Source organism: Sander lucioperca, chromosome 3, assembly GCF_008315115.2.
Source record: "Sander lucioperca isolate FBNREF2018 chromosome 3, SLUC_FBN_1.2, whole genome shotgun sequence".
Lineage (NCBI taxonomy): Eukaryota > Metazoa > Chordata > Actinopteri > Perciformes > Percidae > Sander > Sander lucioperca.
Window position 1 is genome coordinate 7,375,937 of NC_050175.1, and position 24,782 is coordinate 7,400,718.

The window sequence follows — 24,782 nt, forward strand, 5'->3', positions numbered from 1 at the left end:
TAAATACAATTATGAACCTGAAAATGAGCATAATATGAGCACTTTAAAAAAGTGAGGGTTATCTTTTCTTTTGCACCAAAGTTAAATAGTCTTAAAGGGTAAACTAATCGTTAAAAAGGTGAAAGGACTAATTTCTAAACCCACAAGTGCAGGAAAAAGACAGAAATGCACTGCAAGCATTTTAATAAATTTAAAGAGGAAGTCCACACTAGTTGTTTTTTTTATTAATCAGATCAATGTTGGCATATGATGTTAATACAGATTACACATTTTGTGTAACAGCTTTTTCTACTCAAAATTTGCTTGAATGTGTCTGAAGGTTTGGTTCAGCCCTATTCTCTCTCCCCTCCCTAACTAACGTAACAGCTTTGTAAAACAAAGCCAGAGTGCACTTGGAGTGAAAATGTGTGGGAGCCCTGAAACAATAAATGTGGGTGTTTTGATGTCAGGGTTTTTCCTGGTTTAGCCTTGGCCTTTTGGGGAGGGGAGGGAACTACGCACGGCAGTAAGCATGACCGGTATGCGTACAGTAAATGAGTCTGTGTTACCTTATTCAACAGAAATCTATACAGTTACCTGTTATTTCTGACATTTTGATAAACACAAATGTAATGTATGCTTGAGTAAATAAAGCCCCAATTAACAAAACTGGTTTAAAAAATAATATTAATATTTAAGGGAGTCCGGTACAGCCTGACTCTGGAGATGAAACTGAGATTAGCTCTCATATTCAAGTTCATGTTCTGCTTGTTCAGCAGTTGTTTGGTATATTGCTCTTAAACACATTAATTGCTGTTTTTATTCTCAATTCTTGTCATTTTGGCGTTGGGGATTTTCCTTTGGGGCTGGCTAAAACCTCTTTGAGGGGCGCCAAAAATACCTCTATGCAGGAAAAACCCTGGATTTGTGTCACACAATGCTAGTGTGTTGCTGCTTATTTATTTTTATTTTTTTTCAGAGTAAAATTACTTCTGTGGTGACCGAGATTTGAGGCTGACTGTGAAACCTAGAAAAGACTAGCACACTTTGCTTTTTACATCAAGACTAATTACCTATTACTACGGAGACCCCTGACGTCAGCTGAGAAAAAAAAAACTAAACCGTGCACACAGAATAAAAATCTGTTCCCTCGATTTCATAAACTGTTCGCATGGATTCATAATCTGTGCCCTCGGTTTTATAAACGTGAGCAAAGTTAGAAAGAGTTTCACAGATTCCAACTTCCGGGATCACTAGAGCTCAACAGTGACCGCCCACCTTTTTTTCGGCTCTGTCTCCGGAAGTGTTCTTCCCCGTTCAATTGTTTCATTGACGTTTCGAAATTTGCTCATATAAAGAGTTTTAAGTCTGGAACCCAGTCAACCAGCTACGAGATGAATAGTGAGCATAACACTTGATTCAGCACAAAAAAAACATTTTGAAAACCGCGGAAAGGGAAAGGTACAAGACCGTGTACAGAAACTATCATAGACTTCAATGGCAGAAGCTCGCTCTAGTTGTTCACAGTTTAGCGGGTACGGTAAACGTTTCTATGGTAACAGCGAGTTGGACCAGAGACATTGCTGTTACACTTAGGATTGTGGGTAGTGTAGTTTTTCTCCATTCAATCGCAGATAAAACATGTTTTATTAAAACAAGGTTGATTTCATACAGACTTTTAACTTCTTCAGGAGCAGAAACCTTTCACAACCAGCTCGTGGTCAGTCTACCTCGGATGGTTAAGACATTATGACTGATATCCTAAATCCTTATGGAGAAAATCAATGGGATTTTTACTTCCGGAGTCAGCTGTGGGCGGGACTGTTGAGGTCTATTACTCTATAGCGAAATGTTATTAAATCACAAACGACGCATCTTTCCTAACGTAGTAAGGTAAACAACTAGCTACAAACTCATTTTCGTCAAAACGAGCCGTCCTCCAACCTGGAGAACATTGGTCTCTACGAGCAGCCGGCGGTGAGACGGCAGTGAGACGAGTGCTTAGGGACCGTCTACAAACTACAACACCGACACAAAAATATTTTATAATTTAATGATTAAATAAGGAGGTGTCTCCAAACTTATTTTTTAAAAGTGCGGTAATTGAGGTAAGTTTGGAGACACTACCTTATTTTATTCTGTGCGCACGGTTTAGTTTTTTTTTCTCAGCTGAACCCAGGGGGGCTCCGTATATTACTCTCAAAGGGATTGCATAAATGCATTCTGGGAATTGTAGGAAACCAATTTCTGACATAGAGAACGCAAAGGATAATTTTGCAAACCAGGGTTGTGTTTGAAATCACTCCCCTCGTTTTTTTTTTTGTGTACTATATAGTGAATACATTTCACACAATTCAGACACAAATAAAATGGCGGAAATACAGCGCAGTACACAACAAATAGAGTAATTTTGGACACAGTTATCACAAAGTAGCTGCTGGAAAATGTTGACGATCACAGACAAATAATGTAAAACTATGTTGAGGGTGGATTTTTTTTCCCTTTAAAAATCACTGCTCGTTCAGTGTTCCTACTAGGGGTGACCCCCAAATAGTCGAATATTCAATGCTTCGATCGAAGGAGCCTGATTCGACTGCCAGTCTCACAGTTGAATCTTCGCAGCGGCGGAAAGCCCAGTCCAGACCAAGGATTTGCGACGAGCTGAAACTTGTAGCTACTTGCAACGCGCCGGTCTGCAGCGTTCTGAAAGCTGCCAGTTCACACTAATGTGACGAGACGAGACGGTGTATCATCTTCAGAGCAACGACTCTTTGTACTTCCGTTCTTAACTTCCGATTTTCTGGCTTTTTTTTGTAGCTGGATATCATCTGTTGCGTCTAAATATGAATGTGATAGTTAGTGATAGTGAGATATTTGCTACTGCTTCTTTTCTAGTTGAGCTGAAACGGCGAAAATGATCGACGGAATGCAAGACTTGACAATTCTGATAAGACTATGAAAATTCTTAGCCGGGGACACCCCTAGTGTGCTCTAGGTCAGCCTTTGGACACCAGGTTTGGTTCTTCTACCTAAGGGCGTTTTCACACCGACAGCCTTTAGTTCGGTTGAATCGCACTAGAGTTCGTTTGTCCCGCTGGTGCGGTTTGTTTGGGCAGGTGAGAACACGGCATTCATACTCGGGTGTGCACCAAAAGCGGACCAAACAAGCGTACCGAGACCTGCTTGAAGACGTGGTCTCGGTATGCTTTCAATCGAACTCTGGAGCGGTTCATTTGTGGTGAGAACGTGATCTGTACTCGAACCGCACCGACTATACGTACTCCGCAAGTCTGAGCTAATGTCTCCTGTAGTCAGGTGTGTTTAGCAATCTGCGATGCAGCAGAGCAGCAAACTGTAGCAGCTTGCAGTGTTTCTATCACAGAAATAGACTGCGGTCAAGCTCGGCGTCCGTCACTCGCATCTCCGTGGTCAAACCAGCTGCCGCTAAAATTGGAGACAGACGCCGGCCGAGCAGAGCGAAGTCTTGAGGACCAGAGCAGACAAAGTAACATCTCTTGCGAAACAATGTCTGATCATTTTAATGAAATGAGCTGGTTTGACCATGGAGATGCAAGAAATATGCACTAGTCCAGAACACAGGACCTTCTTCCTGTATTTACTTTCTTGTTCCCGCCCCAAGACACATCTGACCAATAAGAGGAGTGGACGTTCTTGCGTGATTTGTAATGGTGCAATTTGGTACGCTTGGGTTTTTCCAGGTGTGAAACCAAACCAAACCGAACCGAGGGCAAATCGCTCCAAGTTTACAAACTCACCAACTGATTCAGACCAAAGCAAACAAACTACAGGTGTGAAAACGCCCTAACACATCCTACAGACAGGATTGAACCCGTCTGGACGTACGTGTGCTGCTTGGCCCGTCACCTCAGATGGAAACGGGGCAGGTGAGGATGCGATCCTCCAGCAGGACGCTGAGCACGAGGAACACAAAGTACAGTACGAACATGGTGAAGCCCAACATTCGGCTCATCTTCCAGCGGCAGACAGCGATGGAGATGATGACGAAGAGGAGCATGAGGAAGAGCAGCACAATGGCGCAGAACAGGCCGTTGGAGCTGACCGTGACCGGCTCGCCGTTGTGTAAGGAAGTGTATATGAGCCACGGGACCGGCAGGCTAAAACCAGAGAGAGTTTACAGTTCACATACTTTATCTGATTGCTGCCAGTTAGACAGTCTACATTAAAGAGGAGCACTTTAGAATAAACATCGCTAATAAATGGTAAATTGATAGTTATTTAAACTTAAGTCAATAGTTGTTATAATTTATGTTTACTAATTATTAATCATGCTAGAACTTATGTTATTTAAACAGTTTGTTAATCACATCATAACATTTTATACATTATATTAAGAATTGGTTAATGATTAAGAAATAGTTTATGAACCGTCAATAAACATTGTTTGGATGACTATTATAAAGTTGCATCTGATGATTATAACACCTTGTTAATAGTTAATTAAGGCTTTGTAAAGCATCTATAAACATTAAGATTATTATCATTGCACAAATAATCAGATGTTCATCGCTTTTATAGATTGCTAAAAAAATATTTGATGAGGACAAATTAATGTTACTTGATGCTTTATAAACCACTTAATTAATCATTAACTAATTATTATAAACATTAGTTGCAACTTTATAATAGCCATCCAAATGTGTTTAGATGGTTTACAAAACAATTAACCATTGACAAAGTATTAACTATATATATTTATAAACTTATTTTATAATACACTGAACTAATGATAAAATAACAAAAATGATAACATTACTAATAATTAGTAAACATTATACATCATAATTTCATTCTTTAACAGTTAAATAACTATCTTAACTAAAGTTTAATTAACTATCAATTTGCCATTTATTAATGATGGTTATTATAATTAAAGATGGTTATTATAAAGTGTTACCGAGAGATGTGTCGCAGTCACTCACCCTACAGTGATGTCGAAGATGTTACTGCCCACCGAGCTGGACACGGCCATGTCCCCCAGACCTTTCCGGGCCACGATCACGCTGGTGATCAGGTCAGGGATGGACGTCCCGGCCGCCAGGATGGTCAGGCCCATGATTTCCTCTGAGATGCCAATAGTCTCACCCACCTGTACACAAAAAAGATTTAAAACAGGTGTTAGTGCCCCCTCCAGTAAAGCATGTAAACTCTTAGCCTTCGTCTTTATTTTGTTATATTGGTGGTTTATTTTGAATATTATTGAATGACTGAAAATCAATAGTTTTTTCGTTACTGTAAGTCTGCCAAATAACCAGCAGAGACTCCAGAAAGCCCTCCGTAATGTGTGTCATTTTCACACTTTGTTTTTTTGTACAGATTAAATTCAATTCAATGAAATTTTATTTATAGTATCAAATCATAACAAGAGTTATCTCGAGAAACTTTACAGATAGATTAGGTCTAGACTACACTATATCATTTACAAAGACCCAACAATTCCAACAATTACCCCAAGAGCAAGCATTTAGTGCGACAGTGGCGAGGAAAAACTCCCTTTTAGGGAGAAACCTCGAGTGGTGAGTAAAACTTCTTTTTAGGGAGAAACCTCGGACAGACCCAGGCTCTTGGAGGGCAGTTGTCTGACGGTGCCGGTTGGGGGTGTGATGAACAGTGGCAATTATAGTCACAATAAAGTTAATGGAACTATGAGAAGAAATAGTAGTTGTAGTAGTTCATGGCCTAGCAGGGCACTGCAGGGCGTAGCTGGGTGTAGCAGGACATATCATGACGTAGCCAGGCGTAGCTGGGCGTAACTGGACGTGGCAGGGCATAGCAGGGCAATGTGCGGCGTAGAAGGGCACTGCAGGGCATAACAGGGCGTAGCAGGGTGTAGCAGGGCGTAGCAGGGGGCAAACAAACAAGCAAGATATAACTTGTTAATTAATGAGTGTTAGAGGTGCTGGTAGGTGGGTTTTGCAACCTTTAGACAGAGCCAGGCTAGCCGTTTCCCAGTTTCCAGTGTGTGTGCTAAGCTAAGCTGACTCGTTGCAACGTCATATTTACTGCACAGACATGAGAGTGGTATTGATCTTGTCATTTCTCTTTTGGCAATAAAGTAAATAAGTGAATTTCCCAAAACCTTTCCTTCAAGTGCTGGAGTTGTACGTGACCAGTGGGGTTCTAAAACAAAAAGTGAGTTTATGATTATGTGACTGGCTAAAACACACCTAAAATTCAACAAAAGGATGCGCTGTGCACTGAGGCAGCACCTTAAAACTTTGAGCCCTACCTGCTGTGTTTACAATACTACTGAAAAGTAGCACTCGCATCACATAGACATGGAGAGATATGAGACATTTTCCACACTCAGTACCAAACACAAATGTTGCAGTGGTTTTTAAATTCCTGCCTTAAAACATGACTTGTGTTAAGTGTCAACCAACCTGATGAGCCCACCACACCATCAGGTAGGAGAACACTCCGATCCACAGGATGGAGCCGATAAACGAGATGGCAAAATACCGTCGGGACGCCTGGAAAATACAAAACAAGTTCAGAGAATCTTCCGCAGAACATTATGACCTGTGATGTAAACATGTTAGACAGATTTGTATGCATGATAACCTTTGTTTATTTCCAAAAACTGAAAGCTTATACCTTTCGCTTTCTCAAGTTCAACACCATTCGGCAGATATCAAAACATGTCTGCTAATAAATGAGTGTGGTAGTCTGAGTATTTTTTTTTTTACATGCTAAACATCACTTTGACAAGCCATATTTTTTATTTCAGCAACATGTGAAACACATTACAGTACAGTAGTGTTATGAAATAGGAATAATAAAGAAGATAGGTTAAAGAGTATTAGACCTCCACGTTGAAAGAATTTCATGCCAAAGAAATAATCCACTATTTCCTATTATATCTAATGTTTGTGGATTAATATTACTGCTGCATTAGTTTCACATTGCCAGACCTATCTCCACAGCGCTGCAGAGTAAGCCTGGCTCCTCCACACATACATTTGCATTTCTTTAAACCAATCACAATTGCGGCGCTGAGCTCCGGACGCAGCGAAAATAGTCTCGGGAAGGAACTTGTTTTGGTGAAACATTTACACCCTGCAAAAGAAAACGCCACATACAATATTAAATGAAATTAACGATTCACACAATACGGTAGTGTGAGATATTTAAATTAGCTGGATACATGGTTAAACATCATTTGTGCTTGCCCTGTGTAACGTTACTTTGTCCACAGCAATCCAGCCACAATCGGTCCCAAAACGACCCAGTTGGATAGTAAATCCCATAACGTTAAGCATATTCTTTGTAAATGTTCACAGTCATTCCCCGAAAGAACCAAGCAGGCCTGCCTTGTTGCACGATCCAAATTTTCTTAAAAACTTGCCAATTTCAGCGTGTAGCTTGGTAGCTCTAAGTTTGCTCTGAGTTTTGTAAAACAAGGGACATCCGGCGGCGTCAGATCTTCCGGCAATTATCCAATAAATGAACTGTTGTCGATCCAGAGTACCACTGCTGCATTAATGTGTATGTTGCATTTTCCTGCTGTACATGTTTAAAGGTCCAGTGTGTAACGTGTTAAGTTGTTCATTATCAAAATCTGTGTTGCCCGTTCACAAACTTGTCCTTTTTCATGAATATTTACCACCACCATCAATTCCAAGTATTCCTTTTGGCTTGAAATTTAACATTTGCATTCGTATGAACTGGGGTAGACGCTCCATATTCATCTTGAAATACGTTAGCCGGTAAGGGACATACAGGACACACTGCTCCGCCTTTCGCGTTTTCGCTGTCACATGATAAACTCACAGGTGCTGCTAATGCTGCTAATGGGTATCGTAGCTTCCCGGTCCCGGCAAGTTTGAAGAAGGAAACATGGAGGACCACACGTATTCAAAATCCAAATTTCAGGAACAGGAGTCTTCTTCTTCTTCGCCCAGAAAAAGAAAAAGGATATTGAAAAGAGCAAGAGAACGGCTTTTTAAAGCGTGAAGGCTACCGTAGCTGTAATACGTACTTTGAACTGCGTGGTGCGAGAAAGTTGATTGCGATATATGATCTCAACGCTAGATGGGAGAAATTCCCACACATTGGACCTTTAATGTTGTGCTTGTTTTAACTGCTTTATTGACCGTTGGGTAGTTTAATCTACAGCAATGTAGATTCCTATTCTATAAGATCATCATATGTTTGTAGCGTCGCTGTCCTGTGAGAACCTCGTATCTCTAATAAGTCAACTTTTCACGGTGTCAGAAAAACAGCCCTGTTTTCAGCTTTGTGACGATGCATTTTCCAGCTGATCCAAGAGGCTTTTTAAAGACTTTGGAGAATTTTTTCAACACATATAGGAACACTTCATCCTTCAGTTTATCACAAGCATTCAACATCAACACATCTGGAGATACATGGTTTTCACTGGACAGGAAGGGGAAGAAAAACTGTCATCTGAAAACTAACTAAAGCTGTCAGACAAATATAGTGGAGTAAAAAGTACAATATTTGTCTCTGAGATGTAGTGGAGTAGAAGTATAAAGTTGCAGGAAATGGAAATAATCAAATAAAGTAAGTACTCTGTATCTGGCAGGTACTCACCAGGTTGCGGACGTCCGGCAGCGTGAGCCACAGCGGGAACACGATGGGCAGCAGGAGCAGGTAAGTGGCCTGCTTGCGTCTGGTTTCAGGCCACTCTAAAGACAACGGTTCGTTCTCCTCTTCTTCTTCCCGCTTTTCCTCTTCCTCCTGGCTTTCATCATCATCATCACCACCTTCACTCTCACCAGAGTCCCCGCTTTCCTCGCCTCCGCTCTCGTCCTCAGCGCTGCCCTCTGAGCCCTCTGAACCCCCCGCTGCCGCCTGCAGGAGAGAGCACACCGGTGAAACAAAGGCTGTTTGTTCTAACAAAGTGTGTTCCCCAAACCTTTTCTGTCATGCCCAAACTTCATGTCCCCCTGATGCATGAATTGATTTCATTATTATGAACCGTAATACTGTGGAAACTAGTCACATAAGGAAGGCTGAATTTCATTTGAAATTATATCCAAAACATGACCTGCATGTTTCTCCGTCTCTGTTGTGCAAATTAAAAACAAAAGTTAAACTTATTAGAGGCTGACCTGCTACACCAGGGCTTCTCAAAGTCCGGACCAAGGTCCACATCAGGACCAAACGGCAAGTCAATTCGGACCCCAAAACATTGAAAAAGGAGCTAAAAACATCAAAAGGCGACAAAAAAAAAACTTTGGAAAAAAAGTCTAACGACAAAATCTTCCTTTTACTAAATGAAGCTAAGAATACTGCTGTACTTTTACAGCATGAAGCTCAAAAAAAACGGACCGAATGTTTTTTTGTTATTGTCAATTGTTCTGGACCTTTGACCTGGAATAAAAATCAGATGCGGATCTTTGAGTGATGTGTTTGAGAATCCCCAGTTTTTCTTTTCTTCCCTGAGACAAATCTGTCCATCTTGTGCTCTAGATTGTGTTTTACTTTCGGCATAACCTGAATCTTTATGGCCTCATTAATATCAGAGCACTCTTGACCTTTTTCACAGCAGGAAAAACACAGGTGGAACTAACAATAATTGCTCATTTCCAGAAAGTATTGCAATGCAGCAATTAATCTTTTTTTTTTTTTTTAATCAGGATCTTTGTTTGACAAGTCACAATGTCTTGCAGTTGTGTAATGTAACTTAGTACATTTACTCAAGTATTATAGTATATAGTAGCATTGTGTACTTTTTACCTTTAATACTTTTAAGTACTTTTCTTGATTATACTGAAATACTGTTACATTTTTAATGCAGGACTTTTTTGAATATTTTAACAGTGTGGTATGCGTACTTTTACTTCAGTAGAATATGTAAAACTTCCTCCACCACTGGCCTTTTCAACTTAGTTTCACTCCACATATCCATTACAGAATTCTCAACATCAGGTCTGCAGCGCTCGAGCCTGGTGTCAGATCTTCAAGACTTGATGGGCATTCATTTTTAATGAAGCTGCGGAACATGAGGTTTTTGTACATCATGTGCTATTTATGTTCATAAATGCTTAGAACATTTTTTATATAATGCAACCAGACACATTTGAATTTTCTCTGTGCTTGTGATTCCACTTAAAATGCACTGTGGGGGTAGTAATAGCACTTTAGTTGACTGTGTTCTGATGTGCTGATTAGAGGGCTGAACATCTTGCCTTCAATTTCACTTGAGAAAGGATTATCAGAGTGGCCTTCGTCGAGGCTGTGACTCGTGCAAAAGCACAAAAATCTGGGGTTAGTGAGTCGGTGGGCGGGGGTGGGGGTGGGGGTAGGGCGCTCAATTTCCCTTCTTGATGAAGAGGTTTCTGCTATCAAACATCATCATCAGCAGCTGGAATTTTTTCATTGGGACTTTGTGTTTTCTATTTTAAAAAATGACAACAGAACTGGTTATAAGGATAATAACTTCTTATTTCCCAGTTGTTGAGTTGTAAGTAAATAAACATGGAGTATATCAGGAGGGTACAGATGCTGTTGGGTCTTTCTCTCAGGAAATATTTAACCTTTGACATGGTGGATTGTGTTTTGCAACACGATACAGGGAAAAGAAAAGTTAGTTAGTAGTACACGTAAGTAAAGGGTCATTTGGTCGCATTAGAGATCAAAGTGCTTCTAAAAGTCATGACTTCGAAACTAGAGGATCGAAAGGTAATTTTCAAATTTTTCTTTAAACAGATCTTTGTGAGTAAGTGCTTCCGTTTTCAATATTTCTGTCATCCGGTTGAGATCGTCTCTGCAGGACCGGCCCGTGGCATGGGCAGTGTAGGCAAATGCTAGGGGCGCCGGCAGTCCAAATGATTAAGAAAAATAAATAGATTCAAAAATCCGCCAAAAGACGTTGACAAAACGCCAAAAAACGCTGAAAAAAAAGCATCAGCGTTAACAAAGTGACAAAACTGTTTAAAAAAAGTGACAAAAACATTGAAAAAAAGCGACAAAAACGTCCAAAAAAAAAAAGCCAAAGCAAAAACAGCTAAAATCTTGTCTAGGGCAGCAAATTGGTTAGGGCCGGCTCTGCCTCTCTGCGTACCTTTGACTCGTCTGGCTGGTCGGCCGTCTTCTCGCTCGTCTCTTCTGTCTTCTGCGGCTGGGAGGTGGACGGCTCGGCTGCAGCGCCCGCTGGTGCACCGGCAACACTGGCCGGCTCAGCTGGCTTGTAATCACCATCTGGAGAAAGAGGAACAACTCGCAGAATGACCAAACAAATACACACAGCAGATATGTATGGAGGACTCCAGTTAAGTTCATTCAGTCATCTTTTTTTCATGTCTAGTTATATTGACTTGTCTTAATGTTAAACACGTCAACAGGGAGATCCAGTTTAAATAGTTTGACTGAAGCTGCTCACATACACTTAATTATAATAGGAAAAAAACAATTAAAGATAAACAAAAAAACTAATGTGCATCAGTTAGGATAATGACTGAGTTTTTAAGCCCTTAAGGCTGCAATGCATCTTATGTAGTATTATATAATACCAAAAACAACAGCAACCTTATTAATGAATAATGATAGAATAACAAGAAAGTAACTACAAACCACTATTTCTAATTTTGTGGTGCAATATACGACTCTCTTTCCAACAATTCTAAGGATCTGCAGAAACATGGAAACATCTGAGTGTGTCCAGGATCAGATCACATCTGTACTCTCTTTTTTGTGTAAGCATTCCCAACACTTTCTTAAACTCCTGGATAACTTCTACAGAATTAATGAATGCATAATCCTCTGAAGGTGTTGGCGCTCGTTTCATTTTTTTTTTTCTTTAACAGGAAGTGTTTTTTTATTTCACATTTTGAGACAAAACAAATCATATTTTTAATGTTAGAGCTGACAAAATTATTATTTTGTGGTGTCCAGTAAAAAGTGCCAGTGGGAGTGATTGGAGGTAAACATGCTCTAGTAAAGGAGAAGGGACACACACACACACACACACACACACAACCACCCACACACACACACACACACACACACACAGTCCCATCTGCATGTTAATCCATGGGCTGATTGATTCGGGCTCATTGAGGCCTCTCTAGACTCCCTGCAGCCCCACTTTGCTCTGTACATCAGACTCTGAAGCACCTCATTACTCCACACTGTGACGCACAAACACGCCTGCTGAGAGGTTCTGCTGATTGTGGAGAACAACCTCCTTCAACCCCCAAACCATCTCCGATGATTGACAACCAACCTCTTATACGAGTGCTGCACCTTCAACCAGCCAAAATTAAATATTTACTACAATATTAAGACATAACAGAACATACCTGTTTGTCTTCCTTTGCCATTTTTTCAATGAGAAAATCAATATAAATGTAATTTCTGTGGGTTTGGTACGACGTTTTTAGTTTAACGCAAAGACTGGCGGCAGAGTGAAACTGCTAACCTACCTTTGTCAAAAATGGAAGGATGAAGCTTTCAACAACTCCGAAAAATGTATTTGATGTTGACTAATAAACCGAAGTACATTTTAAGTAGATATTTTGGTTTTAGAGGCAGTAACATGGTTGGAACAATATTGTATTTGAAACGTTATTATGCAAGAAATTCTAAATATTACGAGCATGTCAATGATAATATTAGCCTTCAGGTTAGGCTGCTTCAGAACTACTCAGATTAATTAAACTTTTTCTTTAGTTGTAAACACTTTTTTTATATGGAGAATTCTACCATTAGTAGTCAGTCAGTCAGTAATACAGAAAACAACTCTAAATGCTGTTTTTGGTGAGTTAAAACTGGAGTTGGACATCTTGTCCTGAGCTGGAATTTGACCTGCTGCTGCAAAGAAAACGGCCACCGTACAGAATAAACCATTTTGATTAAGGTTACAGTGAGGTGGAACTCTCTAGTCTGGCTATCTGCAGATCAAGCTCAATCTTTTAAGATGGAACATCAGTCTGGGGAGTCTGCTCTGTATTTTCTACTGCACAAGAGGCGCGATCAACGGCCATAGTCCAAATGACTCTTATGCAATTGGATAGTCCTTCAACCAATCAGACCAATGATCCGGGTGACGTAACAGCGACAGCGGGATCAGCGGGTTGCTACCATGTTTGAATGTAAACAAAAAGCTGCTTGCCGTCCCTTCTCTATTGTCATCGTGTTAAACCCGCCAGTAGCGTGCCAGGTGGATAAGTTTGTGATTGGTTCCCACAAATTTGTAACAGAAGCAGGATAGATAAACATACAGGTTTCCAGCCTGAGCTGCAGGGCGAAATCAAATCGCCGGCAGATCGGGATGGGTTTACCCAGTCTAGGAACTCTTGTGGTATCTTTAGTGGTGATGCTATGATGATGTGTGGAAGAGGAAATCCGCTTGACACTCTCCTCCGCAACACTCGAGAGAAAGCTGCAAGCAGCGATACCGGAGGCCAAGCAATCGTTTTGAACGGGCACTGCACTAGTTGATATCAGTCTTCTTATCTGACTGTGGGCTTTATCGAGATGTAAGAGTGTACCTTAAATCAATAAGCAATAATAAAAGTGTTAAAATTCTAACATACAACTCACCTTCAGAGTGGCGGTGATATGACTTGCTCTGTAATTTGCCCGAGACTGGGAAGTTCAGAGGCTTTACTTTGTTCTTTGCTGCAATCAAGAAAATCATCACTCATATACAACATGAGTCCTTTTTATATCAATTGAGAGATACGTTGTCCACGAGCAGTTTTGTGCAGCCGAGTCAACATGCCTTTGACCTTATGCTCACACTCTGGCATTTTGTAAAGATCGGCGTAGAATAACAAGCCTCTATGAAACAAAACTTTAGTTAATTACCCACAGCTAAATGTAGACCTACAGACACTTGTGATCAATGTTTCTATTCTTTTCCTCAGAGGAGATTCCATAAAATAGCAATTTTTTGGTGCAGATGAAATCTTGGTACAAAGCAGTGGGACAGTGTATAGCTCCTTGTATCCTTGACTTGAAAAAGTATCATGGCCTTCACAAATGTTTGCTTTAGTACTGAGACTTTTCCAAAAATGCATTAACGAATGTCGGAGGAAAATGTAAGATATTGTTTATATCGTATGTTCCCTTTATTTATGATTGTGCTAATAAATGCAACAAACAAAACATTCATATTGAAGAGGATGCACTCGTGAATCCTTTAACACTCATTTTAAAACCTTTTTAACAACCACAGCCTCATAGAAGCTTTTAAGGCTCACATGAGCACCAACTAAGATGCTGTAAGAATCATGTACTGTAATTATTATTCTTCAAACAGCCAGTGTGTGAAAAAAAGCTCAGTGATCTTAACAACAGCACAGAAACAACTGGATGCAAACAACAACAAAAAACATGCAACCATCAAATATATACAAACCACAATCTAATATAACATTCAAAACAAGTTCAGAAACATTTGCAGGACAGAATCAGACCGGACAGAGCACAACGACAACAGACACGACACAAAGAAAGTCTTACCTTTCCTCTGCACTGAGGCTTCCCCTCTGACATCACCATTAAAGGATGTCTCTGATTGGCAGAGATACACAACAGACTAAATACCAAACATGATCAGTCTTCGCCAGTTATGCGACATTTCAATTACACGCACCATAAATATGGAATGAGAATTTCTTAGTGAAACAATGAAATTAAACTTTAAAAATCAAAGAATTTTGCTCCTCAAGTTTCCAAATTGTAATTACATTTTTTTGACGGTCTCAAAACGGAGCAAACATCATTTTTTTTGTGTCAGTCAAATAAAGCTCATGTGGAGGTTTGTGATTAGCCAGACTAAACGTGTTCACTGGTCTTTTGTTTGAGTTACTGACAGGGTTGAACTCAAGGATGCACACATGAACTACAATCACAACGAGACACACGACAGGAAACAACGAGGCAACATCTCGTTGCTGCGCTTACCTCTTGCGCCTTTCCTGGGGCCGGGGGTTTTCACGGCCCCTCTAAGGGCTGCCTCTACGGATGGAAACCCACAGCAACCATTTTAACTTCATCTGACTTATTTGTTTTCTATGTGTCTGCATCTTGTGTCCACTCAAACTGATAGAAAGCATCCGTCTGTGCTGTTCAGTGCCTTTCCAAATGGTTTGGCAGTATTTTGTGTGAATAAATTGTTGCATTTACGTCATCAATGACGTCATCAGTGACGTAAATGCAATAATTTACTCACACAAAATACTGCCACAAACCAAACCAAATTTCACAATGCGGTGCAAAATGAGCTCCATCTTAACCAACTACAACAGTAAAATTCTGCATTAATGCATGAGTACTAAATAATCTAATGATCTAATAGCATCGCTGCCCGCCAAATTCACCCACATTTGGCCGGTGGCAGATGCTAATTTCCAACCCAGTGGGAAAAATTACATTATTGCGGTTTATCACCCACGACAACGACGCTGGTATTGTTTTCACCTTGTGTGCGTGTGTGTGTGTCATCATGGCAAAATGTAGTCCTGAAGACACCTACTGTAGCGGGAACTACGACAGAGGCGGTTTTGAGTAATTTGCCAGGTGTTTAAACATCAGCGGCCAGATTCTTTTCACCGCAATAGCGTCACAACCATGCAAGATGCAGTCACTAAACTTTACAGGTCTGAAGTTGACATCAGAATGAAGGCTGAGTTCAAATATGGGTGTGATCCGAGCAAGGGCGCCCGCAGTAGGGGGGTAGAAAGTAGGGAAGGGGCCAAAGCCCGCCTTTCCGGGTAACCGTGCAAGATACAGTTGGGAAACTTTACAGGTGTGGTTGAGATCAAAATTAATCAGAATCAGAAGATTTATTGTCATTGAACAAAATGAACAACGAAATTTTGTACAATGTTTAAGATGCTGACTGTTCACCACGGTGATGACACGCTGCTGCACCTGCTCCAGACAGATAAAGAGCTTGTTCTGCTAGCACGCTGGCTCTTATCCAGCTTTTATTATCCTGTGTTGAAAAGCTGATTAAGGATCAGCGGTGGCCGAGTGCTGTGAGAGCGAGGGAACAACGACCCTATGAGTTCGAGGACGGGTTGAAGGTCGCGGCGGTTCATCACGCTGCCCTGACTTACAGGAAGTGACAGGACGGACAGAGCTGAGTCGCTGCATCCTAGAGCTGGAACATTTAGTTCATTAGTCCATCGACAGGAAATGGATCAGTCGTTTCAGTAATCTTTCAAGCAGAAATTCACTAGCTCCAGCTCTACAGATGTTCATACTTGATATTAATTAGATTAACTGATAGAAGAATAATTGATATTATAAACAATCACTGGGATATTATGAGGATGAGGTACAAAAATAACAGGACAGTATCAAGTTAAGGTGGACAGCCAAGACAGCAAAGTCTGATGTGAGAAAATCAAAAAAAGTAATTGCGATCAAATAACAAAGTGATACTTTTTTTTTTTTTTAAATGGTGTGTCATATTATCTTGTTTTATTATGTTTGTTCTGTTTTTTTGTTTTCTGAAATGTATTTTGCAACTGCAGATTTACGATAAACTATGAAAACGTTTTCTCTCTCACACCACTCTGGAGAAAAGCTGGCTCCTGTAAATCACTACGGCAGCCCACGGGGGACAGTTTTACCTCTCACGTGTGCCTGAAAACTTGATGGAAAAACTTTTAAAGATCAAATGTAAAAAAAGATTTTAAAAAAATAAGAAAAAAGGGTGCATTTAAACTCTTTATTACAAACACCTCGACCGCCAGGCTGCAGGTTAGATGTTGCTGCGGAAATCGTAATGATTCACGGTTGGTTCTGGTTGTTACCTTCTCCCAGAGGGTCCAGCGTGTGGATCATCAGCTGGAAGATGGTGCTCCTCAGCGAGGTGTTGTGGAGGGACGCCGAGCTGCCACCTCGCTGCAGGACGGGACGCACCTACAGGCCACAAGACATATAGTCAGAAATTAAACTGCAGCAATTACTTATTCAACTCACATACTCACTAACTTGTGTGGAAGTTCAGCTCTTTATTAGACTTGTTACACCCAAACACATCGGTTAGCCCTCATCCTCTCAGACGTAAGTTTAGAGGACCCATGTTTGAATTCTCACAGAATTACAATTGAATTCATATCTTGCTACTCAGTCAGAATCTTATTAACCTGGGGTCCCAGTCTCTGTCACAATAATTATATATGTGATGTTTTAGGCCTATTGGCAGACATCCATTTAAAATGTACGCAATGGCATATAAAGAGCCTTGTTTCCATGTCCACTGAAGTTTCTCAGCTTGCACTCCAGTAACATTTGTGTGGTCCAGGTAGCTTTGCATACAAAAATGGTTGTCATTCGCAAGGCTACTTTTACTTTTATAATTTAAGTAAATTTCCAGGCCTGTACTTTGTTAGTTTTACTTGAGTAAAGAAGTTAAATCAGTACTTCTACTTTTACCAGAGTATTTTTTAACACAAGTATCTGTACTTTTACTTTAGTACGGGAAGGGAGTACTTTTGCCATCTCTGGTTAACTGCTCCTCAGATCTCTGCAGGGTAAATCCAGACAGCTAGCTAGACTATCTGTTCAATCTGAGTTTTCTGTTGCATGACTAAAACTACTTTTGAACGTACACATGTTCCACCAAAACAAACGCCAACGTGGCTCTGTCCAGTGCTTAGCGCTGCCAAAAACAATTGTGATTAATTTAAAGAAATGCCAATAAACCAGAGCACGTTTTTCTCCCATCCTGGAATGCTGTGTGGACTAGCCAGACCCTCCACCACAGCGCTGTGGAGGAAGGTCTGGCAAACCGAGACAACATCAACAATAATACATTTAGTTTTTCGTACTTTGAGTCTTGTTCTGTCCTCTTGTGGCTCTGATAGCGGTTTGATGGGTTGAAGGGAGCTCTGAGGCGGTTCAGGTTCTCCTTTGGATTTATCTTTAGCTTTTGGTGCAGGAGGAGGAGGAGGAGCAGCAGAGGGAGCAGCAGGAGGTGGTGCTGTTGGAGCTTCACTATCCTGTGAAGTCAGTGACAACATAATCAGTTAGCAGCATCTCAGTAATTCAGTGTGCATGCATACAGGGTGTTGTTTGTTCCATTTTGAAACTGAACTAGAGCTGGACGATATGAAAAAAATTGAAAAAGATTTTGACCAAATACATCAATGTCGATATTATGGCGATATAGTAGGGTTGACTAATTGGTGCTTTAAGGCAAATATTAAAACAGCTAGTAAGACAGGTAAGTTCAGAAAAGTACATCACTTTACTGTAATGCAGCCCTTAAAACCAGGAAAAGACAACACTTGTGTCATATCTGGATATTATGATATTCAAAATTTAAGACAATATCTAGCCTTATATCAATGTTGATATAATGTTGATATACTGCCCAGCCCTAAACTGAACTGTGAAAAAATTCTGCATCACACATTCAGTTGTTCAGGTTCCCATTTCCAAATCCTGATCCTGATTGGACAACACACAAATGTGGATTTTTTACTTGACGTTTTTTTTACTTTCTTTATGGGAACGACTGCTTAAACGTCTTCCAGGCTCTTGCCTCACAGAGTGGATGAGCGGTAATTGTCAAATAATCAATTTACTCGTTTTTGTAAAACCAGCATCATTAAAGGGTAACTACCGTTTGTTTTCAACCTGGATTTTACACCACAATTTAGCAAATCACTGCACAATCAAATTTGTTGTTCATTTTATGTTAAAGGGTAACTACCGTTTTTATCAACCTTTTGTGTCTAAGTGACTGATGGAAACAACAATCTTTGAAATTGGTCCAGTATTAAGCAAGATCGCTGTAGTCGGTAGAGGAGAAACAAGCTACAATGTAAGTTAATAGGGCAATTGTCCAGCTTGTATTTACCTTCACAAAAGTGCTCGTTTTGCCACTGACAGGCTCAGATTGATATTCTAAGTGTCTTATCACCACAGCTGTCTCCGTTACTGACAGATAAAGCAGCAATGGTTTGGCATGCAGTTAGACTCTAAAACAGGAGGCGGTCTAAACAACATCATGGAGATGGATGACATGATTACAGGTGATCTTAGGAACACGTCGGTGGTTATTACAGAGAATATATGTTCCTTCTGGATATCGAATTGCATAAAGACCTTGAGGGAGTCGTATGAGTTGTCAAGCCAAATAAAACCAGTTACCAGTTAATTGGCAAACAATGATGCACATCACACCGAAGCGATGAACAGAATATTCATTTTACATCAATTTATTTATTTTGGTTGAGTTGATTTTGTTTTTCATTTAGATATATAATGAAATACATTGTCTCAAATCCTTCGTATGTGCTTAAGAACAAACAGAGTGATTCCCGCCCGAGTCTCTGCAACATGTTCCTGAATGCTTCCCGCGTCCTGTATTCAATAGGTATCCTTCTCTGAACACAATGCAGAGATAAGACTGTAAATACTCAAAAAGGAAAGTGTTGAACAATGCATTTGTTTGAATTCCTGGAAGAGGATATTTTAAATTCCAGTGATTCAGACTCATTAATGTGGCAGCACAGACTGACTGCAGACGTGCTTCAGGCCAATTGAAGAATGTGCGGGCGTACTTGAAATACTGAAACGCGGTTCTGCATGTTAATTACCGGCTCAGACATTTACTGCTTTCTGTCAGCTGCAGGAAGCTGTTAGTCTGCAGGTGTTCTGCAAAAGAATAAGCCCTTTAAAAATAGCTTTTTGTTTTAATTCTAAATTAATAACATCTCTACATACTGGTATTTCAGGATAGCAGAGTGACGTTTCAATCACACGCTGTCTGTGACACCTGGAGTTCTTTCTGTTCAGCAGGATCAAAGGATTTTACACAAATACAGGCTGTCATCTGCTCAGACCCACAAACCACTGTCCCTCATTCACTGTATCCGAGCAGGCGGCAGTCCCAACTGTGAGGAGATGAAAGGTATAGAAAATATACTGTGTCCAGATGGAAGTCTGAATGTCTGTTAACTGCTCTGCAGAGACATGTGTGTTGTGTTTTGTTATATATGGTTACTGTAGGCTTTCTTTTTGCTGAGGGGGGGTTGCACAAAAGCACAATAGTTTAAAATCAACAGCTGATGAGTTCAACACTTCATATTAAGTATGTAAGGAGGTCTTTTTCCTGATGTATCGCAGAACAACTTGCACTTGAAAGGGTAACTACCGTTTTTTTCAACCTGGACCCTATTTTCCTATGTTTTTGTGTCTAAGTGACTGATGGAAACAACAATCTTTAAAATTGGTCCAGTATTAAGCAAGATCGCTGCAGTAGGCAGAGGCGAAACAAGCTACAATGTAAGTTAATAGGGCAATTGTCCAGCTTGTATTTACCTTCACAAAGATGCTCGTTTTGCTGCTGACAGGCTCAGATTGATATTCTAAGTGTCTGACAACATTATGGAAAGGATTTCTAAGGAGGTCGACCTTTCTGTTAAAGATGATCCTTTTTTTAAACATAAACACATCCGCAAAAATGCGTTCACTTAACCCACCAGACTCCATGTAAATAAACAGTCATTTTAGCATCGTAAAATACACTTCATTCAAAGTTCAGCAGAAACAAAATAAAACTATGAAAAGCCATTTTGGGTCATCTTTCCACTTTTCCAACCATCACAACTCTAGTTTTGGTTGAAATAAACACATAGTTTACCGATGTACATGTAAAAATATGTTGGCTCTATACACGCTAAAAGTATGGCTTATTTAAAATGGAGTCTGGTGGGTTTAGCGCTAGCGACTTCAGAGCTGTTTCTGGTTAAACAGAAAGGTCTCAAAGAGGTTTTAAAGGTCTATCTCTGAAGGGATCCTTTCCATAATGTTGTCAGACACATTATGGGGTAGGTGAACGCATTTTCGTGGATGTGTTTATGTTTAAAAAAAGGATCTTACTCTTTAACAGAAAGGTCGACCTCCTTAGAAATCCTTTCCATAATGTTGTCAGACACTTAGAATATTAATCAGAGTCTGTCAGCAGCAAAACAAGCACTTTTGTGAAGGTAAATACAAGCTGGACAATTGCCCTATTAACTTACATTGTAGCTTGTTTTGCAGCTGCCGACTGCAGCGATCTCGCTTAATACTGGACCAATGTCAAAGATTGTTGTTCCCATCAGTCACTTAGACACAAAAACATAGGAAAATAGGGTCCAGGTTGATAAAAATGGTAGTTACCCTTTAACATAAAATGAACAACAAATTTGATTGTGCAGTGATTTGCCAAATTGTGGTGTAAAATATATTGATATCAGGAAAATATTCAGTGTAATATTGATGTTAAGTTGGGTAGACAACAAACAAATTTATCGATGAATTGTTTGGTCTATAAAATGTTAGAAAATTTCTCAGAGCACGATCAAGTTTACATATTCAAATTGCTTGCTTAATCCAACCTATGTTCCAAAACCCCAAAGAAAGTCAGTTTAATGTAAAAATATTTACATTTAAAAAGCTAGAAACAGTGAATTTTTGGTATTTCTGTTTTAAAATGAATTAAACTATTGATTAATTATCAAAATTGTTGCCGATACATTTTCTGTTTAATTAATCTACTTATTGTTTTCGTCTCTACTTTTAACCTGACATAAAACTAAATTTTAGCTCTCGACAACAGACACATAACTGATCAGAAAAAGCCAATTGTGAAAAAACTGTGAAACCAACACTATCATCACTGGAAACATTGCAGTGTAGCATGGATTAGATTTATTTTAAATTGCAAATTAGTGAAGGAGCCATATTGCGGCTGTTATCGGTTATTTGGAGTTACCGACGTGGAATGGAAAGCTGAGTGTTCTGTCATATAACTGATATGACACTGAGGCAGCATTGTATTTAATTATTAAATCAGCTTTGATGGACACAGACTGGTAGAAACACTGGCAGAGGGTTCTTTTCTACAACCTCAGTGTAAAGGCAAATTATATCGTTGTGCATTGCATTAGGGCTGGGCAATATATCGATATTATATCGACATCGATATATGAGACTAGATATTGTCTTACATTCTGGAAATCGTAATATCGTGATATGACACAAGTGTTGTCTTTTCCTGGTTTTAAAGGCTGCATTTCAGTAAAGTGATGTAGTTTTCTGAACTTACCAGCCTGTTCTATTCTTGCCTTTGCCTTTACCCACTTAGTCATTATATCCACATTATTGATGATTATCTAAAATCTCATTTGTACATTTTTTTGTCAAAAGTTAACCCGTATATATGTAATATCGTGGCAATATCGGCATTGATGTATTTGGTCAAACACGTCCTGATATTTGAGTTCCTCCATATTGCCCAGCTCTACATCCAAATGTGTGTCACCAACTGACCTTCTCCGGCTCCTCTGCGGTCCACACCTTGACGATACTCATGTGCTTGTTAATCTGGCTCTTGACCGCGTGCTCGATCTGACTGTTGAACTTCATGAAGCTCACGTAGCAGACATAGCCCAGCACCAGCATCATGCTCTCCCACCACAGGATCATGTTGTCCAGGAAGAAGACGATCAGCATGATCAGGTCCAGGATGTAGAAGGTGACGTCTCTGAAGAGCGGCCACCAGGTCAGGTGCAGCATCTCCCGGGAGAACACGGCGCACATGCCGATCACAAACAGGATGTTGAAGACGGCCGAGCCCACGATGGTGCCGATGCCCACATTGCTGTGGGAGATGAAGACTCCGATCAGGGAGGTGAAGAGCTCCGGGGCAGAGCCTCCGGCCGCCATGAAGGTGGCCCCGGCCACGTCGTCCGAGATCTGCAGCTTGGTGGTGATGACCTCCAGCCCGGGAACAAAGAACTCATCGCAGACGATGGCCAGTGCCACAAACATGTAGATCATGCCGAGGACGTGCAGGGCCACCCATCCCTGCTGTCGCTGCTCCACTGAGAAGATGTCCTCTGGGTAATCGCCCTTCCTGTGAGGGGGCTGAGGTGGGGGGCGAGGGGGAGCGGCGGTGGTTGGTGGCGGTGGAGGAGGTTTGGGGGGCTGAGGATCTATGTAGATACACTGTTCAATGTCTGTCCTGTTGACGATCATCACCAGGGGAGGTGTGGTGCTCTCAGGTGAGACAACCTCCTCCTCCGTCTCATTGGACGCCATCACCTCTCGAATGTTGACCTTTACGTCACCCGCCTCTGCTCCGAGAGCGTCATACGTCTGGGCGGAGGCTCGCGGCTCTGACAGCCTGGCCTTCAGAGTCAGCGTGTAGACCAAACACAGCAGCACACCTGAGACGAGGAAGAGGACACGACTGCGCTTGAGTCTCCTCCTGTGAGGCAAGTGCTTGTTCATTGCCATCGCGGTCTTGACTCCAAAACAGGAAGTTATACCAGATGCATGGCTATTCCTTGATAAGTGCAGCTCCGTTATGTGGCGAGAAGACTCCGCTGGCAGGGAGGAGACACACACCCGTACACAGAGTGTGTTTCATCTTTTACAGCGGGCAGCTTCAACCTGCGGAAGGACTGAAAACAGAAAGCAGTTTAAAAAAAAAAAAAAAATCACATCATCATGAACATGTGCATTTGATATGCCCTCTCTGCTTGCATAGCTGCAGAGGCAGAGCTACTGAGGGGAAGTGCGTGTGTTGGATGGGGGGTGATGGGGGATGCAGACAGCCACCTGTTACTATGGCTACATAATCACACAGGCTTTGGCTTCTCACAAAACAGGAGTGCATTGAAGACACATTAAACATATTAAAACGGGAAGAAAAAAAACCGGACTTGCTTCACAATGAAGCAATTAAATCCGAAATTGCCTCCGATTATATTTAGCGTGAGCGCACGCATGGATACTGATGAAATGCGCGCGTGCAGTAAATGGAACATTAATTAACCCTACCCGTTGTGCATTAAGATGTCTATGTTAATAAAAAGCACCAAATCTGTGACTAACAAAAGGGCGTGTTGAGGTCTAATTGCAGAGTAATTGAGGCCAGCGCGGATTATCATGTAACAAACCATTAATCTATGTTCCTTCACCATCCAATAAAATAATAACAAAGACACAATAAAATCCAGAAAGCAGCTGTGTGCTGTGCGTGGTGGTGCGGGTCTTACCTGTAGCGCCGGCTGCGGCCAGTCCCTCCAGCTGTGCGTAACGGGCGCAGAGATGCTGACTCCGGGTTTTGGGGAGCTACAAGGACGCAGCGCATGTCAGGGCTTGAACGAAGCTCAGCATAATGCTGCTAAGAGGATTAGAAACCGAACACCTCTCATCTTCCCTTTCACACATAACGCTGTATCAATACACCAACATTCAAAGTGGTGTGCTGGTCGCAGCTGCCAATTTGAGGTGAAACCTCTGCTGTGAGCGCGGTGCCTGTTGAATGTAGAATAATTAGATTCTCGGGTGCGGTCAGGTGTAGCCTCATTTTAGGAGCGTGGGGAACTGATTTTATTTGTCTGTTTAAAGAGAAGAACATGCAAATGAATGTGGAAAACAAGTTATCTTTTGGTTTAGCGGAAACATATTTGTTTTGCAGTGAGGATTCACAGCATTTTAAAATGGACAGTTTCACATGTTCACATATGAACAAATTGTGCCCAATTTTTTTTGTCGTTACATGCTGTGACATATTTAGTGTACTAAACGTACTTACAAATTCCAGGTGCAATTTTTAATTGTACGACAGTTTGGTGACTTAGTTCTGAGTTAGTAAAGAGTATTTGGACCGTAATTCGAGTAGACTTAAGTAAAGATGGATCAATGAGAAATGAAGGTAAATGTGACCAAATTATTTTTCACTTTCAAGTTGTTTTTTTTTTTTGTTTTTTTATTTATTTTTAAATTAAACATTTTACGTCCAGTCCAGTCCCTGCTCACTCCCAGGTGTG

General features: G+C 40.8%; 1 protein-coding gene across 4 annotated transcripts; it reads right to left on the reverse strand.

The window, feature by feature from the left end:
- Positions 1 to 2,301: 2,301 nt before the first annotated feature.
- Positions 2,302 to 24,270, reverse strand: LOC116067329 (sodium/potassium/calcium exchanger 1-like). Of its 4 annotated transcripts, none has more exons than XM_035999219.1 (10): positions 24,006 to 24,270; positions 22,273 to 23,408; positions 17,778 to 17,948; positions 16,758 to 16,866; positions 11,051 to 11,187; positions 8,575 to 8,835; positions 6,402 to 6,491; positions 4,941 to 5,107; positions 3,808 to 4,115; positions 2,302 to 3,014 (listed from the first exon to the last, which is right to left on the reverse strand). In XM_035999219.1, exons 2-9 carry the CDS (start codon positions 23,239 to 23,241, stop codon positions 3,866 to 3,868), a joined length of 2,154 nt encoding a protein of 717 aa, XP_035855112.1. In that variant the 5' UTR covers positions 23,242 to 23,408; positions 24,006 to 24,270; the 3' UTR covers positions 2,302 to 3,014; positions 3,808 to 3,865. The 4 variants fall into 4 exon arrangements, with proteins under 4 accessions (XP_035855112.1, XP_035855113.1, XP_031179605.1 ...); XM_035999220.1 differs by having other exon boundaries at positions 2,302 to 3,004; positions 3,802 to 4,115; XM_031323745.2 differs by having other exon boundaries at positions 2,302 to 3,008; positions 3,801 to 4,115.
- Between the last annotated feature and the right edge of the window lie 512 nt (positions 24,271 to 24,782).